This window comes from Mercenaria mercenaria, chromosome 6 (genome assembly GCF_021730395.1).
Source record: "Mercenaria mercenaria strain notata chromosome 6, MADL_Memer_1, whole genome shotgun sequence".
NCBI lineage: Eukaryota > Metazoa > Mollusca > Bivalvia > Venerida > Veneridae > Mercenaria > Mercenaria mercenaria.
The window spans coordinates 23653048-23673768 of NC_069366.1; the positions used below are offsets into that span (position 1 = coordinate 23653048).

The following is a 20721-nucleotide window of genomic DNA, read 5'->3' on the forward strand; positions in this document are numbered from 1 at the left end:
GAAATGCTAAATGTCTAGAACTGATTGCCCAAATGTGCAAGTCCCTTATATATACCCAACACTTAGCCTTTGAAGTACTCTCACGATGAAGGACAATTAACACTTTTAATATTTATTACTATTGTGTACCATGTTGGTATGGTCTGTATTGAGTCCTGTTCCTTGAACTTCTCCTCACTTGTTGACTGGTACTGTCCAGGCAGGATTTGGAAGTTTGCTGGAACCCTTTCATTTTTGATTTATGGTTATTTTCCTTAGACTTCACCATGTTTGATTGCCAATGGGTCGTTTTATTTCCATGAAACGGTTTCAATCTGTCATGATGCACTGTTCTTGATTTGCCATTTGGGGAAAGTCTTATCTCATACAAAAGGTCTGTGATCTTCCTTGTAATAACATAAGGCCCCTTCCAAATATTAGGGTCAATTTTCTTGCTGATTCCTTTATGTCTAGATTTCTCTAAGCACAAAACTAACTGTCCTTTACTAAAATGTGTTTTTGAAATCCGGGTGTCATAATCACGCTTCTGTCTGACAGCATTCTTTTGCAAATTAGTTCGTGCTATCTGATGCGCCTCTGTTAACTTCTCTTGTAGTTGAATGGCATAGTCCACTGAACTTATCTTGTTCTCTGTAATGCAGCCAAGTGAAATGTCAACCGGGATAATAGCTTCACGTCCCATCATTAAATAATTTGGCGTGAATCCGGTCGCCTGGTGGACACATCCTCTGTATGCGGAGGTGATTAAATTAAGATTTTCGTCCCAGTTTGTTTGACTGGAGTTTACATAAGTAGATATCATATTTTGCAAAACTTGATTGAATCTCTCTGGTCCACCATTTGCCATTGGCCTATATCCACTAGTCCTCGTTTGATTAATTTCCAAAATCCGACAGATTTCACTGAACAACTTGGATTGGTAATTTGTCCCTTGATCAGAATGTATGTCCAAACACATACCATATCTGGACAAAAATTCATATACGATCTTATGAGCAACGGTACTTGCTAGCTGATCTCTGGTTGCGTAACACTCAGCCCACTTGGTAAATCCATCAATGACCACGATAATATACCGATTTCCAGATTCTGTCTCATTAAGTGGCCCCATTATGTCCGTTTGTATACGATCCATAGGATGGCCAACTGTGTACTCTGTTAATGGTGCCCTCGGCATGTTTTTCGGCCTTTTTCGGAATGCACACTTTTCACAACTTTTGATATGCAACTGGACGTATTCCTTCATTTTATACCAGTGATATTTGAGATGTAATTTGGAATATGTCTTTGAAATTCCTAAATGTGCTCCAGTAATTGAATCATGACAAGATATCAAAAGTTCCTTATATAGTACTCTAGGCACTATCAACAAAAGCCGATGGTCCTTTGCACTGACAATGTACTTTTTAAATAACACTCCATCAATCAGAATTAACACGTCATAATTTAGCCAATAATTCCGCACACTTGGTGAATTCCCAGCTACCTTATCTCTCAGGGGTCGTCTGTTTTCTTCAAGCCACTGTATCACAATTCCTAAATCTGGGTCCGCTCTCTGTAATTTGGCCATTTTGACAGGTGAACAATTAACTGTGTTAAACTGTTTGAGACAACCTAAGTTAGATGTTTGCGATGCATCCTCGGATAATGCAACATGTTCATCCAGTATAGCATTTACGTCCTTGTTCAACACCTCCTCGTTATTGTCACCAAAGTTGAAGCTATTTCCACTTTGTACACCATTTAAATCCAGACTATTATGGAATCGAAGTCGTTGAACGCGATTTCGGAAGTACTTCCCTGTCTGTTTTAATCCATGGAAAAGTGTGTTGAAACAACCTATCAACTTCATGATTTGCAGCTGCATGAGCACAAAAATACGGCTCCAAAATCCACTATTTTGAGCCTTCACTCGTAATATGACTGGCCTACTCTGATTCCCAATATTCAAGTTTTTATCGAATAACGGAACAACGTCATTGAATTGTGCAAAATCTGACCAGGAATCGTGTTTCTTCAAACAAGTCTGACACCCCTTACATGGTAAACTTTCAAGTATTGTATTCCCATCATAGCACTGACACTCCTCTGGTTCACATGGAATTCTGGACAGGCTATCAGCATTGATATGCTTTTTCCCACTACGATGTTCGATTTTAAAGTTATACTGTGACAAAACCTCTAGCCAGCGCGCCATTTGATCAGTAGGTGACTTAAACGACATTAACCACCTTAAACTGGAACAGTCAGTCCTTAATAAAAATTCTCTACCTAACAGAAAGTGTCTAAACTGAGTTATAAATGTCACTACACCCAACAGCTCCCTTCTTGTGGCACAATAACGTCGCTGTGTTTTGTCAAATGATTTACTCGCAAACATAATTGGTTTTTCAACATAATCCTGAGCTGTATCTGACCATTGCATTTGCGACAAGCAACCCCCGCACGAGAAATTGCTACTGTCAGTATCCACTATGAATAAGCCTTCCTCTTTTGGATATGCTAACACTTCTTCGCCTGTCAATGCAGTTTTTAAGTCCATAAAAGCACTATCCTGTTCTGGTCCCCAGATAAACGCTCGACCGGCCTCTGTTAAGCGATTAAGTGGTGACGCCCTAGCACTAAATCCCTTGATAAAACGTCTGTAATAACTACAAAAACCTAAAAAACTTCTGAGTTCGGTTAAATTCCGTGGCACAGGCCACTCTTTCACAGCTTTAACTTTCTCTTCTGAAGGACGTATTCCAGAACTGTCAATTGTGTGACCTAATATATTTATACGCCTTTGGAGTAGATTGCACTTGCTTGGTTTTAATTTCAAGTTATTTTTCTCCAATCTGGTTAAAATTTCATCTAACCTAAACAATGCCTGATCAAAAGTTTCAGCAAAAGTACAAATATCATCCATGTAAATAATCATTGTCCTCCACTGTAAGTTCTTAAACACTAATTCCATACACCGCTGAAATGTATGTGGAGCCCCAGTAAGGCCCTGCGGCATAGTAACGTATTGATACAGGCCGCCCCTGCTGGTGCCAAATGCAGTCTTTTCACGATCTCTCTCATCAAGTTCTATTTGGTAAAATCCTGACAAAAGATCTAATGAACTGTAATAATTATTTCCTCCCAAACTTTCTAAACAACTGTCAATTCTCGGCAATGGATAGGCACATTTTTTGCTTAGATCATTTAAACCCCTATAATCCACAACGACACGCACTCCTGCCTGTGGGTCCTTTTTCCTTACAAAGCATAAAGGTGCAGACCATGGACTCTTACTTTCTTCAATTATTCCCATTTCAAGTTGTTGTTGAATAATTTTTTCTTCTTGGCCTTCGAACGCTTTTGGCACCCGTCTAGGTGGTATTTTTACAGGTCGAACATTTTCTGCCACCTCAACTGTATGTCGCACTAATGAAGTACGCCCTTAATCTGTGGAGGAACTGGAAAAAGCATTTTTATGTTTCTCCAATAGACACTTCAATGCTTCTTTTTGTGACTCATTGAGATTTGCAGAGGATCTATGGTACAGGTCCTTTAACCCACTACTCCATTTAGTCATGTCATGTTTAATGTTATTTTCACTTGTTTTGATATTATTGTCCAATATTTCACAGTCATTTAAATCTACATTTTCTCTCAATAAATCCTCCTGTTTAGTTTCATGCAAATATCCCAATAATGACCCTTTTGATAATTTCACTTTTCTGTCAGAGGTGTTAACTAGTCTAATGGGAATTGAATCACCCTGAATTCTCTTTGGAGCAATGAGCACACTTCCCATCAAAACATTGTTAGCCGGTTGTTTATTCTCTGAAGGGTAAATGATGCCCAATGATGAATTAATTGCACCGAAATTTATAGCCTCCCCAGGTATTACTGTTTCTGAATTCGCTGGAATTGTTACTCTTGACCTTGTGGTCACTCTGACTGCCCTCAAGGGAACTTTTTCAACTAGAGTTCTACATATTTTCCCATTCAATTTTAATCCCTTTTTAGCACTAAGTTGGTAATCATTTTCATACAAGAAGTCTAATCCAATTAGTCTATCTTCATGAATAGGTGCAATTAATACAGTGTAATTAAAAGTTTGACCCGATGCACTAAATGAAAATTCACATTGTCCATCTATGGCTAATAAACCGTCATCCGCAACTTCAAGACGTATTGAAGGGTCAACTTTACACAACTCAGGTCGCACATCCTCTGGTATTCTATGATATAATGCAGTAGAAAAAATCGTAGTACAGGCACCAGTATCTATGACTAAGTTCGCGCGCACAGTTTGAAAAATATTTACAGGCAATATAATGGAAACACCATCTGTATTAGCACTCCTACACTTAATAGTCTTAAATTCAACTTCACTGTTATTGACCAAGTCTGGGCCGTTAGGCTTGGTCGAAGCTAGTTTTCCGACTTGTTACCTTCCTGAAGGTTTGCCTTACACTCATCCGCATAGTGACCAAACTGCTGGCATCTAAAACACTGTACATCTTTTCTTGGGCGCTGATTTACTTTACGATCCGAGGCTGATCTACTACTTTTAACATTCAACTGGTTCGCAAGATGATCAATCTTTTTGCCTATGTTGGATTTCAGATCTCTACCAAATTCTTGCAGTCTTGCTTCTGTTACGTAAGGTTCCCTGCCCGTGTCAATGTTCCTAATTCTCGCCCCTCTCACATCATCTCTGATGCTGGAATAGTTGTCGAGCAATTCTCTTGCCTGATCGATATATTTTGGGTCCTGCATCCCAATGAACAAAGCCGCCTGAGAATCCTGAAGTCCCTTAAGAAAGTGCCGAAGGTTTATCGTTTCCCTCGTCTCGTTGTTTGCTGTGGGGTAACCTTTTATTACCAACCTCTTAACCTCTGCCACATATTCAGCCAATGATTCTTTTTCCCTGTTGTATTTCCGGTTTTCTAATTCAGCCAGATAGGAGGAAGTGGAGCGCTTTTCCTGAAATCGCATCGCCATAGATGATTTCATCTTCGCATAATTTGACAATTCGTCAGCTCCCAGCTGCTTGAAAGCGTATTCCGCAGCATCACAGCGTAAACTGTTCTTAAGGCGGAACAAACGTTCACTATTGTCCCACTTGCACGCATCAACCATAGCTTCAAATGGGTGAATGAAACTCTCCCAGGACGATCTGCCATCAAAGATAATTTGCCTAGGTAGAGGAACCTCGTATTTATCACGGCCTCTCATCTGTTGATTTTGCTGCCTTGATGTATTGCTGTTTTCATTTGAAGCTGTGTCCCTTTCATTGACTAAATTTCTTATCTGATTGTCTTTTTCCATAGAAATGTCATTGATTCGTTGTTGGTAACTGCGCACTAATTCATCTCTTTGTAGAGTACTTTCCTGTTCATTTTTGCGTAGTCTCTCACTTAAGGTCAAGTTATCAACTTCTGCCGATTTAAGTTTTTGTCTCAAAAGTTCAACTTCAGCTAACAATTGTTCATGACTTCAGTTGTGACAGAATCTTTTTCTTGTTGCTTTTTAGGTCCCATGCTTGTCACTTAATTGTCACCACAAATATATTGAATAGAAATATATGTCCAAATTTCTTATAAGCACGTGTATAAGTCCATTTCCGTCGCTGCCACCAGTGTTGAAAAACGTATGTTCGGGTGAGGGGGTTTATACTCCATTGATAAAATAACTTTTAATCCAATTTTCAATGTTAGTTTATTATGAGATTTTGTCTAAGATGGAAATAAAGTCGTCAAAATTATAATTCTCTCATTCCTCTGGTCTAAAGTCACTTATAATTATAACTGTAAAATATTTCATTTCTTGTTTCTATGATCTGTCATTTTCAAAGTCCGAGCCAAAAGTAAAGAATTCCCCTCCCAAGTTCTGACCTAGGCTTATATACAAAAGCAGGTACCCTCCCATATTTGGAGTGTATCATAGTGATGAAAGACAAAGATTACCCCTAATATTTATGAGGATAACCGTTGACTGATGGTACCATCCCAAATACGGAGCCACCTCTAACTCTAACAAACCAGACATGTTTACGATGGTACATGATGACAACATACCTTGATAAAATGATACAAAATGAAACACACTCCAGTCCCAAGCAATTTATGAGGGTAACTGGTGAATGACATCTCTAGTAGAAGAGGCCAAAGTTTCACATCAGTAGAATCAATTAATAAATCAACTTTAATAAGACTAGCTGCTAAATTTACAACAATACTTTGTAATGTTCTGAATTTGATATCTCAGATGCTTCACTGAATAAAGAATACATGTAACACATACACGGACTCGTACAGACATAACAAGAGCTGTTGGAGGACAGCAACGCTCGACTATTCAACAGCATTGTCAATTGAATGAATGCAAAAGTCGAAAAAAGGGCATAATTTTGTAGAAATGGGAAACATGGTTATGGAACATGCACAGTGCTTATCAGCTCATGACAGTGGACAAGAATGTGAAGTTTCAACCCATAACCCATTCCCATAAGTGGGTATTGAGATACAAGCTTACATATAAGAATTTAGCCAAAAACTGCTCTGTTGAAAAAGGGGCATACTTTTGTAAAAATGCAAAGTAGAGTTATTGAATCTTTTCCTTGCATGTCATACTATGACAGTGAACAAGTGTGTGAAGTTTCAATACTTTTCCATTAGTGGAAACTGAGATACCAGCTTACATACAAAAACTTAACCAAAAACTGCTAAGTCATAAAAGGGGCATAATTTTGAAAAATTGCAAAGTAGTGTTATGCACAGAGCATATCAGATCATGACAGTGAACAAGCGTGTGAAGTTTCAACCTATTCCCATTAATGGATACTGAGATACAAGCATACATACAAAATCTTTACCAAACATTTCTAAATCGTGAAGGGGCAAAATTTTGTAAAAAAAATAAAATAAAATAAAAATAAAAACACACACTGTACTGTAAGTTTTCGCCATCGTGGTTCGCGTTTTTATCATTGTAATTTTGACTTTATTCATCGTAGTTTTGAGATCTCGACTTTCGGCGTATGGGATTCCGATTGTCCAAACGGAATACGTATTTTCAAAAGTCTGAGTGCGGACAAGATTTGCGACAAACAGACACACAGACACACACACACACACAAAATCTAAATGCGAATTTACAGACAGGTGTGGTAAGGCAAGGCCTGTCAAAACGGGGACATAGTAATAATATGGTTAACAAGAGCTCCGCCAAGCGGGGCAATATACGCCCGAAGGGTTACATCATAGGATGGGAGCAAAATTTAAAGAACTTGACTGTTGTAGCCCAAAGGACTGGAACAACAAAAGGAAAACTTCAAATAACAAATCTAAGGCCACACAAAAAATATTCAAAGTCAACAAAAAAACCCTTATCAGGTACAGATATGTAATAATACACCTAAAAACTGGAGGTACCATCCATGTTTTACCACAGAAAAGTGGTCTCAGTTTTTCCCTATGGCCAATGATAAAAAAGTTTTAAAATAAGCTATTTATAGTAACATAAAAGGGAAGTAATTTAAAAAAAATATTGTAAGTGAACAAAAAAAAGTTATATCAAATAAAAACAAGAGCATTGCAATGTAGAGCAATATACACAAAGCAAAGTCATATATGACCTTTGACCCTTAAGTGTGACCTTGATCTTGAAGCGAGTCATCCGGAACATGCGCTCTGCACGTCGTCTCGGTGTGGTGAACATTTCTGCCAAGTTTCTTTGAAATCCTTCCAGCAGTTCAAGAGTTACAGAGCGGACACGAAACAAACTGATATGACTTTTGACCCCTAAGTGTGACCTTGACCTTGAAGCGAGACATCCAAAACATGCGCTCTGCACGTCGTCTCGGTGTGGTGAACATTTGTGTCAAGTTTCCTTGAAATCCTTCAAGAGGTTCAAGAGTTACAGTGCGGACACGAAATTGCTAACGGACAGACGGACGGACGGACGGACGGACAACAGCGTCATAACAAAATACGTCCCTTCGGGCGTATAAAAACAAATTCATTCAATTTATTTTGTTATGGATATTACCTTGGTTGAAATACACCAAATGGAGGCTCTTTGACATACGGAGCTCTGTACGTAGATGGATATCTGATTCCAGCACCTTGCCAGAAGACGTCAGGGGCATAGGATCCGTTGTCATAGTAACTACCTTGGTATGGATCTCTTCCATAGTAACCACCTTGGTATGGATCATGGTCCCCGTACTGCAATTTACCAGAAATACTGAGATTAACAATGTTTTGGATGGTGGCATAAATCTGCATAACACTACCAAATAACTTTCATAAAAACTACATTTTCTATACACACACGCGCGCGCACGCACGCACGCACGCACGCACGCACACACACACAAACAACACATATTCCATTAAAAAATATTGGACTTATTAACTAAATAGATCAAGTATCATTTTAGTGACGAATGTAAAGCTAGACGGTATTTTCTATACGCTCGTGCAGTCATCAAAACACTAATGGTACGGTCGTCACTTGTCAAATATTTGTAAACGTAATATAAGAACTTGAAATAAAATACCCTGAACAAACGAAAAACTATTCTAATAGTGGTTATAAACGAATTACGCCTTGTAACGTAGTTAATAAAGAGTATAACAATACCCCTAAGCCTAAACACAACATGTTTGTATGGATTGAATTTTATAGCGTTTCTTTTTTCACCTGATTCATAACATAAATCGGAAGTACTTTTAAAGATCTCAACACAGAAAGAGAGAATAATAGTATTTTGATTTAGTATACCATAAGAATTCGTTACTGTCAATTTAGAAGCCGGGTAGAATAAGATCGTGAAATGGTTGTAAAATAGGTGCTGAAAAAAATACCCCGGTATGGTAGCTAATTATTCTTTAAAAGTAAATCTGTTTATAATATGATATTGAAACTGAATTATTAGGCGTAAAAAATGTTTGTTTCTGGTATCACGACCTACCCTAAATGTTTGGCCGGACCCTAAATGTTTTTATGGCCTTGGAGAATTTTTTTTTCAACGTTTTACCAAAAAGTTGCAAAACTGCACCTTTTATGCTTTAAACATGGCCAGTGATGTTAGAAATCAACTTACTGATGCTCTAAAGGCATAACCCCCTTATTTGTATTCATTTTTTGAAACAAAAATAACTTCCGAAAAGTCTCCCATAATAAAAAAAAAAGTCAAAAAAAAAAAAAAAAAAAAAAATCCGACTTACCTACCCTAATTTTTTGAGCATGTTACCGGAAACAAAAGAATTTGTTTAGGCCACAGGGGAAAATGAACTGAAATCTACATGATGATATGCATTTTGATTTACTTCAGTGACTTATTTGAAAAGGCGTTCATATGAATAAAGATATATGATCACATATTGCAGTTGCACTGAAAATTTAATATGTTATTAAGAGCACACTGTTCAAAAACGCATGCAAAATGATAATTGTTAAAATTTGACAGATTTACATATATTGGCAAACTTCAAGTTTTGAAAATATTTGTGACTGTATATTAAGTTGAAATTGAATGACAGTATAAATCTGGTGTACGATTATACTGACTGAATGGCGGATAGCGCAGGTTCTGATCAGACTGCACGGATGTAATCATAGCAGGTTGCAAGAGCAGAATCAGCCAAACTTGATAAGGGTTAATAACTGATTTATATATTTTTTAAGTATCTCTATACTTTTAAAGATGTGTCAGTTTCCGAGAGCATCTCTGCTTGTTGCTCACGAGAAGGGTCAAACGACCTCTTTTTAATTCTGTGCATACAGAGTAACATCCTTATTTTCCCGGTTTTCTTGTACATTTATTTGCATGTTACCCGTTTTAAGGTTGAAAGGCTTCACTGAATTTGACTGTAAAAATAGAAAATGAAGGTAGCCAAAGGTGCTGTCCTGTGCGAGTCAGAAATAACAGCTAAGAAGCATTTTACTGCATAACTTTAGTCCCCACTCCCCCACACAATGTATATTTCTCTATATATTAAAGAAATAAATGTCTGTGGTAAAACTGATGCAATTTCATACATACAGCTGTTAAACAAACAAAAAATGTGTACACATTTAACGCCATTTTGGACATTCTGTAACGGTCTTGTTATCATAGCAAAAAGAAAAAAAATATGATTTGTTCTATCATAACATTTTGTATTCGTTACAACTGTCCTGGAATCAGGTCTTACTGTTACGAAATTACAATAATTCGCACGCAAATTCTGCACCATTGTTTTTTGTTTGTTGGGCGAACCAAAACACAAAATAAACATAAAATAAACGTCTTTTTTTTATTCGAACTTCTTTTGACCACAAAATTATGTTTCTGACCATGATGGGTCTTTTTTCTCCATAAAAGTAAGAGGTAATATCACCAAATAGCATGATAGCGATAACCGCTCCTTTTCTCTTTTGTAATGTACCCTAGAAAACTGACAAAATGTATACATTAAAAACGTGACTTGTACCATTTTAAGTAGTTCACAACAGTATATTTTTAGGTATTTCACAATATGCTATTTATAGAACCATAAAAGCCACACAAAAAGCTGTAACTTGAGACGTGCAGGTAGTTTACGGGTACTTCAAAAATGATTGGGATTGGTTTAGATCGAATTGATATTTTAATTAATTCGAGTCTCTTTCTCATGCATTTCATTCATACATATATAAAATATATAAAGATAATACAGGCCCTAAGTACCGTGACATACTTAGCTATTGTCAACTTGTTAATTTACAGTAACCTGTCGTATGTTCAGTTTTAAGGAGTTGCTATATTCTTAACGTATTCTCGCCATTTCGACGTACATCTGTCTCTGTCGGCGAATCAAATAATCCTAAATGGTTACAGTCTTCTTCCTCGTTCGAAAAAAAAGGCATTGCATTCTTTAGTCTTCTCTACGCACGTACCCGTTATGAGTAATATCAAATATGGTATTTAACGCATTCGCTGAAATAATCGGTAGTATATATCTTCTTTATTATATTTAGAAGATTATGCAGCTTATAAAGGTCACCAAAAGGTCCTGATCAATTCTGTATGGTGTGCCATTTTATTTATATTGAATACAGTATCATTGTTTTGATACCACTCTGTCTTCAAATAACTGGATGAATGTCTTGATCACGTGATGGAATTCTGTTTTAGCACGCCTGCTCAGACAGGGGACATTGTTTTTCCCCCATCCTCACTCCGTTTTTGATGTTGAGGACATACAAAATGAGGAAATGTGATCTTCTTGGCTAGTTTTGTGAAAAAAGTATGTTATTCTCTTTCAATAGTTATTAATAGTATTTTCAATTCTTTGCATTTTCCTGCCTGACTTCTGACCTTGTTTTTTTTTATCTTCAGAATTTACCCCTTTAACCATCAAACAAACTCTCTTAGTTCGAAAAAGTAACCAAAGGATCTCCTTTAAACTTTAATCTAAGGAAATATAAAATAGTTTACAGGGAAAAACATACTGTATTGTTTTAGTTATAGAAAATGCATGCCAAATCAAGCACTTAAATTTATTTTGGACAATATCCCTTGATAGAGGTTTTGATGTTTATTCCGCGGATATAAACGTTAGGTATATATTACCAGACAGCGATATCTCCGCATTTTTATACGCACTTATTACCACATCTTTATCACGCCGCACCCTAAAATACACAGAATGTAAGCGAGGGTAAAACGACACAATCAGAACACACAAACAAACGTAACTCGAGACTCGGGTACTTTTAAGATGCTGAATAGGCCAGGTAGTTATTAAATGCTTTTTTCCTCTTTGAGAAAATGATTAACGTTACTTTAGAAATAATTTATAGCAAAAGAGTGTTTTATCACTATTTATGCACGATAGGCGGTTATATGTCGGGCGTAATAATATCACGAGGGCGCAGCCCGAGTGAAATTATTTGTACGACGTATCACCGTGCGAGTGTATAATTAGTGTTAAAACACGGTTTTGCTATAAATTATTTTGATTCTAATATGCCGTTAATCTAAATCAGTAGGTAAAATATTAGCGCTCTTTCTTGGCCGCAACAAAAACATGACGTCACCGCACGTTAACATGACGTCATTCTAGCGTAACTATGTTTTAACAGAGACAAGCATATTAGAATTATATTTATACTGACACAATATAGACAAGTTTTTTTTTCCAATTCTTTATATTTGTAAAGTCAACAATCATGTAGATCTATCTAAGAAAACATTCCAATTATTATCAGCCGACTTTAGGCTTTTCAGCTTGTCGAATCAAGCAGGAATCTGAGAGGCGATTTGTTTTACTATGTTTTTATGTTTAAAATTCTTAAAATTTACATTTCAACGAAAAAAGTGGAAACCCGAGACACATTTTCCAATCATGAGTCATTTCTGGCACCCATGCGTGGGTATCAAATCGAAATTTTGGGGTAATAGAATTTTCAAGCAAACGCATTCGTTTTGTGTTGTTGTCGGTCAACATCATTGTCGTTCCGCTATGTCGCCAACTCGTAAACACGACAGCTGACCGAACTGGCAAATTCATTATATGAATTTAGCGAAAGTATCTTGTAATCGCATAATGCCAAGTTAGTTTAGGCAATGATCTATACTGGCCGCAAAGGCAGAATCAATCGTGTCCAGCATGTTAAGATTTTACGAAATAATGAGCCAAAAGTAAGTTTTTAGTGAAACGGTATCTTTTAACAAATAAAAAAAAAAAAACAGCCCAAAATATCATAAATTTTCACTCCATTAAAATACGCAGCGTCATTCATACATTGCATCAAATGCGTATATTGCATTTTACTATTATAACAAAACCAGCCCATATACAGGAATAACCTGTAAGCACAGGTCGTGACTAAATACTGCACAGACATACAAGTTTAATGCAGAATATCAAAATGCATTTCCTTTCTGTTTGTAAATTTATAGAATTCAACCTAATAAAAAAGCATCAAGATACTTTACGAATATCATGATAATTTAGACCGTCGCAATAGTGTTACTTTCACAAAGTTTTCTTTTTGTCAAAGTTTACATTGACATATTTATTGGAAAACTTGCCCTTTAGGTTTTAGCAAATATTGTCTATATGGTCACTGGTCACCTCAACACAAAAGGAAGGTATTGACCTGGCACTCATTAATCTTCGCCAATATTTCGGGCGTTTTCGTTTATTTACGGAATATTAGTATCCCGAAAGTATCTACATTACTAAAGTAATATGTAACGTTTATCGATGACACGGTGGTGTAGACGTAACGTGTCTGACTTCCACGTTCGTAACCTCGGGTTCGAAATCACATACGTAGAGTTTTTTTTCCTTCAATTTAATGTATTGTGATGTTATCGTTTATATTATTTAATTTATCATATTTCATGAATTTCAATTCTTTTCTCTTGTATTTTTTTTTCTGGAACGCTGGTGACAGGTAATTTGTCTTTTTATCTAAGATAGTTTTAAAATAATTTTATTCCAAATTTTGCAACGAGTAAATATGATTACTTTTAATAAATGAACCATAAATATCACGATACATTTGATCAAATGAGTAGTATTCAGTCTGCATATAAACTTTGAGGGAAAAAAAGATATGGTCAGACGTAGGACTCGAACCCACAATCCAGATATTGGCAGGTAAACGCTTTGTCCGCACAACTACCTGCACATGTGACAATATACCAGTTAGGAATTATATATGTAATATTTAGTTATATCGTTATTTATGTTCGGACACCGAAAATTAATTTACGGAAATATACGGTATATTCATGAGTGCCAGGTCAATACTTACGGACAATAAGTGTTCCTTTATGTCATTGCAATTTACCTACATTTTGTGACTATATATTTTCACTTGAAATATTTACACTAAATAGCATATACGTGGATTAAGTTTGTATATTTGTTTTCATACCTACTTATCTCCCTATTTTCTATCTGTCTATCTGTCTATTGTGATGAGTGTTAAAATACACAGACATATCGGCTTAGTGTTGAAAAGAATCATACATAAACACAAGTTTTTGAAATAAAAATATGGTTTCAAATTACTGCCTGTTTCGAGCATTTTTAAGTTTAATTAAAACCAGTCTCAAACGAATGTCTGTATGTTTTCTTTCACGCCAAACTGGGATTTCTGGTAATTTCAACAGGTAACAGCCATAAACAGTTACCCTCGAGCCGGATATCCCCATCTGCACCTACCACTAGTGAAATAATCTTAAAATCTGTCTCGGGATTCGGCAGATGTTGTTACACGAAAAACAAACACCAGCGTTAACCCTACATTATCATAACATTTATCCTCATACCGCTCTGTGCCGTCAAGTGTATACCTCCAAGTTACGTTAGGAGTAAATTGCCGCTGTGAATCTCAGCTCACTCTGAGACTTATTTAGTATTGCCTGGCATCATGGCATGTATGGAATTAGGACCCGAATGACACTTCAGTTTCAGAAAATCTCAACTTAGAGCATACGCCGCCGCTTAGGAATTTCTTACCCTAAATTTATGCATCACGATTCGGTGGAGATAACAAGATAAAATTCTATTGTTATCTTTGAGCAGATTTCACCATCTCATCAGCAGTTCAACTGAGCTAAAATTCTGTGTGCAGTGCGGGAGTCCCGTAAAATACTAAATTATTTAACAAATTTTAGAAAAGATTGTCGGAGTTACACAGCAACCATCCGATCCCTTCCTTATTAGCTTAAAAGTGACATAATATAATACAAGAATGGGTTAGTTAATTATAAAACTGTGATACCCTTTTTATAGACCATTCTTCAAGAAACAGGCTGCCATTTATATGCAATTTCCTTCAAAGGCTAAACTTGACTTGCAATCAAATGCTAAGCTGATGGTCAAGAAATACCGCGACTCGATTTATAATGTCGATATTCTTTTCAAAAATGTGTTATGGTAAACATATCTGCAAATTCATCAAATGGCGGTTTTATGTTTGAACTCTTTAATTCATTTTCTGCCATCTGACAGAGGATAGTATGATGTATTTATTTAAAATAAAAAACAAATACAAACATGTCCAAAGAATGCCATTCACTTCTTAGTGTGCCCTTGAATGAGCCGCACCATGAGAAAACCAACATAGTGGCTTTGCGACCAGAATGGATCCAGACCAGCCTGCGCACCCGCGCAGTCTGGTCAGGATCCATTCTGTCCGCTAACGGTTTCTCTAATTGCAATAGGCTTTGAAAGCGAACAGCATGGACCCTGACCAGACTGCGCGGATGCGCAGGCTGGTCTGGATCCATGCTGGTCGCAAACGCACTATGTTGGTTTTCTCATGGTGCGGCTCAAATAATTCAGTTATTAGTTTCTCCAGTACGGTCTCTCCAGTAGCTGCTGACAAAAAGACGAACTGGTTTTGCGAAGCTGGCATGCTGTATCTATATGACCTAGGCAGTAATCCTAGCCAGTAATTCTGGCTTCCCCAGACTGTGATCAGACATTCTCTGAGGTATTTGCAGAAGGTATCGACCTAGTACGTATTTCTGACTAAATAGCGAACAGTGCAGATCTTGATAAGACTGCATGGATGTGCAGGCTGATTATGATATACACTGGTCGCAAAGGAAGAATCAGTCATGTTCAGGGTGATAAAGGTTAAATATACATTATTACTTATATCTTAAATTCAATGAAGAACTTTTCAATTTTATCTCAAACATTTTGATGCCATTTTGGACGAATAAGTTGAACCGAATTATAACACTTTTCTCGTAAACTTTTAAGAATCGAAAAACAACCAGGAGCTGCGTTCAATAAACGAGTGATGCCCCCAGTGGCATCCTTGACGATACAAAGCAACCTAAGTCCAAAACGAGGTCAAGTTCAAGGTCAAACTCAGGTCATGTGATGTCTGAAGATGAGGAATGGTCACAGGTTACATCTGCATTAATATCAAGTCATTCTAGTAAGGGGTATTGATGCTACACGAAACGGTCCCATTTGGTTAACCTCGTACGGACGGACGGACGAACGAACGAACGGAAGAACGGACTGGACAATCACTATAAGCCTCCCGCATCAGTAGATGCCGGGGGCATAAAAAGAAATTTCGTCACACCGTCTGTCTCTATCCGGATGTTTCGCCGGATGTTTCGATATTCCTCAGTTTAGCTATTTAATGCGTTATATGTATAATATTTTGACACTTTACAAAAGAGATATATAAAACAAAATATTAAACAAAAGCCGCGTTAAACATTAGAGAACTCTATTTACGAGAACACAATCAAATGTACAGGGATGTAAAAGACAATAAAATGTCCGAACTATCCATTGTAAGACTACATTTAATCATGTTTTGTGTTTCACTTTCTATGAATTTATTTATTCATTTATTTATGAGAAATGGTCTTCTCACCACATTTTATTACACATAGGTTTAAATGCATTTTGTTTCGTTTCGTTTTTCATTATAGTGCAATGTGCAACAAATATTCAAGATAGGATATAATTATGTTGATGTTAGAATCAGTTACAGACGAAGTACTTGACTTTAAATGTTTATTTTCTAAGTTAAAATTGTCTGAACTTGTTACGTAGAATAGATTTATTTTCTCAAACGTGAAAGTCTGAAATAAATCAATTTTTGTAGCAGTATTACATTAACACATCAGCATTTAATAAGAACTGAGAAACTGTACTTCTGTTCTTGTCTAATTTTCAATGTCTTTTTTTTTTTTTTTAAATCTTCGTATTGTGAAAGCAGTGCTATTATCATCGTTATTTTGTGTTCAATAAATGTTCACGCTACGCTGAGAGCGGCTGCATTGGTTACAAATCAATGAAACACACAAATCAATGAAACACACAAGTCTATGAAAGGTATTTAAACTGTGAATGTTTTGTCATATTGTAATTGTTTAAAGGATTTTCAAATACAAAAACCCTAAACTAATATAAGCGTAATACTGTAACAGAATAACAGTGAAAGAAAAATAAAAGTTAAGAGAATAAAAATATTTACCCCTTCGTGACGACCTTGTCTATAGTCCTTCCTTTTTCTGTCCATTTTATGTTTTTTAAGGCACTGACATCTTGGTGCTCACGATTAATGATCTATAAAGTTAACAAGTGTACTTAAACGTACTGCATTGATAATCCAAGCGTGTAGGCTTTTTATAAATAGCAAAACTACCCGTTAAACTTTGAAACACATGAAGCATATTAGACGCTTGAATGGGACTGACCTTCAGGTCGTATTACATTAAATAAAATTGCTATATTTCTTAAGTAGAGAATATATTTTATGGAAACACATGGAAATTAGTTATTTTACAATTTTTTCCATTCAGAAATGAAAAGCGTCTGTCATGGGGTACCGAATGTACAATACCGAAATTATAAAGCGATTCTTAAGTACGTAAGAACGTGTTCGTTTTGGTAAAAATGGAAGATTTTTTTTTTTGAAGCAACCTGTGTTCAATTCCCGACTCAGCCCTTTTTTTTCTTGGTTTAGCGTTTTCAACAAAAGTTTAGAAACAAATATTTATGTTATAATGTTCATTGTATGACCAAACCTCAACTTCAAAGAAAAAACATTTTAGCCAAAATCTGGTGCCCAGTACCTTTTAAATGACACGGGTGATTGAAGAATATCTTATTTATTACAGATTTGATGTAAATTTATTAGATATATTACATTAATGTGTCCGATCCACTAATAAGGAAGTCTACTGAAACAGAAAAATATAAATTACATGACAAAAATATGTTATAGAATTGCTCTTTTTTTTTCTTTTTTTTTTTTTACTTTATAGTCGTCAATGATACTTCAACAGGAATCAAGTCATCTTATTTACTTAAGTAGGGATTCGTGTTACAACGTCTGCAGAATCTCGAGGGATTGGTTGGTGCCCGAGTCCGTAGGGCGAGGGTACCAACGTATCCCGAGGGAATCCGAATACGTTATAACACGAAATGAACATGCGCTAACGCTATTCTAGCATAAAACGTGAAAAGAAACTAATAAATGGATACACTACCTCAACGTCATTAAATTTCCCTGGAATGCGCGGGAATATCTAAGTTGTTTTTCACGTTTACGTCATTTCAATTTGCATTATCCGTTTTGGGGCCGTAATACGTTTACGCTTCGCCATTGAACGCGCATATATAAAAGGTGTTATAACAGCACGTGAGCGCGAGAGTTTCTCTGTTAACGCACGTTTTCTGTCTTCTTAAAACACCCCCGAAAAGTGACAATAACAGCAGTTTTATGCTAGAATTTAAGTTGTTTTTCACGTTTAGCCTACGTCATTTTCATTTGAATTATACGTTTTTGGGGAGAACGGGGTTGAATACGGGTGGTAAACGCGCAATCCAATTCCCACTGGGAATGCGCTAAAAATGGGTTGCGCGACTTCCGGTGCTGGTGTTGCGCATCAATATATACAAAATCGAGGTAGGTGGGTTTTTGTTTTTGTAAATAATGACATATTTACGAGTGCTTTCGAAAAAAGCAAAATGCTATTCGACACAAAAATGAATAAAGATCATACGTGTGAAATACCAACTTAATAATTTAAGAATCGGCCCTGTTATCACGAAAACTTTACTGGCTCGAGCTGTCAAAAAAGCATGGAATCATGAAAAATGCAAATTTTCTAACTCTTGTGCCTTCTTTCTGGAAATGTGACGCTTCTAATGATCAAACGCGTGTAAAACAGTCATGAATATTACATACACTTGAATGAAATGTTGCTTTTGGGGGAAAGATTGGCAAAAATAATCGGGAATGGGGTTGCGCCCCGGGAATGGAGATGCGCGTATACATTATATACATTATGATGTATACGAGCAACTCCATTCCCGGTGCGCAACCCCATTCCCGATTATTTTTTTGTCAATAATGTCCCCGTAAGCAGGATTTGAAGCAAATAATTTTGATATTCGTTACTTTATAACAGTTGAGTTTTCATAAAAAGCATCAGATGTCCTCAGATTAGGCATATGAGGTCAGAAACTCCCATTTTTGTTGATTTCATACTTTTTTCACGCTTCGTGTCGCCTGAGTTTTTGTGATAATGGAGCCGAATCATAAATTACAAACCAGATATTTTACACATATGATGTATTATCATATTTGTGTCGAATAGCATTTTGCTTTTTTCGAGAAAATTTATTCTTGTCTCATACTTAGCAAAATCATAACTTCACATACCTCAATTTCGTCTTTTTTACGCGCAACACCAGCACCGGACGTTGCGCAATCCATTTTAAGCGTATTTCCGGCGGGAATTGGATTGCGCGTTTACCACCCGTGTTGAATGTGCCATTTTTCATATTTTGCCTTCTTCTCGGGCGCTGTTTCAGTTTATCAGTACATCAAGACCATGTTTACATGAAATAACATTTCCGTTTAAACATGAGATGTAACAACAGCGGATATATAGTCTTTAGTTTAAGAATACTGCTTGTGTACTTGTGTAAACGTGGCCTGTCAAATGTCACAACCTGCCCCGCGTCTAGGGTAGGTTGTGACAGTATTCGGGGTACAATTTTTGGGGTTCACCCTTATAATACGGTATGGTATAACATTTTAAAACTACATGGCATTTAACCTTTTAATATTTCTGTAATCACACATCTTAAAATGCTGATTTTCATAATATATCTTATGTCAATAAATATACATAATAACGTACTGCCAGAACACAGATGTGTAATAACATCAAAAATTTACTTATAGCGGGGCAAATTGGTTTTTAAAACACAGTTTCGTTTTTCTTTTGTTTACAATGCTTGTGCTTTCCAAGAAGTATATTTGAAAAATGGCGCGTTTAACATATTTGCAAATGCCATCACAGCTCTTCAATAAAGATGGAAAGTCACGTGTGGCACAACCAACCCGCGGCACATTCAATCCCGTTCTCCCCTGATACGTTTACGCTTTGCCATTGAACGCGCATATATGAAAAGGTGTTATAACAACACGTTAGCGCGAGAATTTCTCTGTTAACGCACGTTTTCTGAAAACACCCCCGAATAGTGACAATAACAGCAGTTTTATGCTAGAATTCATGTTCAGCAGACACAACTCTTTTAAATGACTCCAAACAACAACAAAACAAAAACAAAAAACATGGGTCACCAGGCATTACAATATTATCAAATACCTACATACCATCAACAGATCTAGATTAATGACATCATCGCATTTTTATTTTTAAAACTTCCTGTTTCTAAATTGCCACGGATCGTTTTCTTTAACGATAACTGGTAGTGGTAGTTAACCCAATATGGGTAGTTAACCAATGGTATATTGTAAATAGTCAAAATTTTTTTAAAAATTAGTACACTCTCCAGTCTGGCTCCCGACTAGATAATCTTTTTTTTTAGAAAAAATATTCTTTTATATATTTTGACTTCATCAGTTTTGGGCTCGATTATCACGTTTTGAGAATAAAAGGGACATAATGATACAAAATTTGTATTGCCTCAGGAGTTATCTCCTGTGAACAAAACATAAGGTCTGAACACAGACTAACTTAAACCCGGTCGTTCTGTACCCCTTATCGATTATCGAGGGACTCTGCATAATACAATAAAAACATGCGCAATTCTGACGGTGATATTGTAAGTAAACAATTCCCATATTGATCGGGAGATCTATTCGTCACGGAATCTGATCGTCTGTTTGAATCAGTTATGATACAAATCATTGATTGTAAAGGAAGTAATACGGGTTCCCATATTACTGTTGATG

General features: G+C 36.4%; 1 protein-coding gene across 1 annotated transcript in view; it reads right to left on the reverse strand.

The window, feature by feature from the left end:
* LOC123549408 (fibropellin-1-like) overlaps positions 1-20157 on the reverse strand; it is a 59978-nt gene extending 39821 nt beyond the window's left edge. Inside the window, exons 1-3 of the mRNA XM_053546708.1 lie at positions 20140-20157; positions 16981-17072; positions 8029-8207 (exon numbers count right to left, since the gene is read on the reverse strand). Of these exons, the coding sequence (XP_053402683.1) occupies positions 8029-8207; positions 16981-17025 (224 nt within the window). The 5' untranslated portion in view covers positions 17026-17072; positions 20140-20157. The remainder of the gene's footprint in view (positions 1-8028; positions 8208-16980; positions 17073-20139) is intronic.
* Positions 20158-20721: the final 564 nt, after the last annotated feature.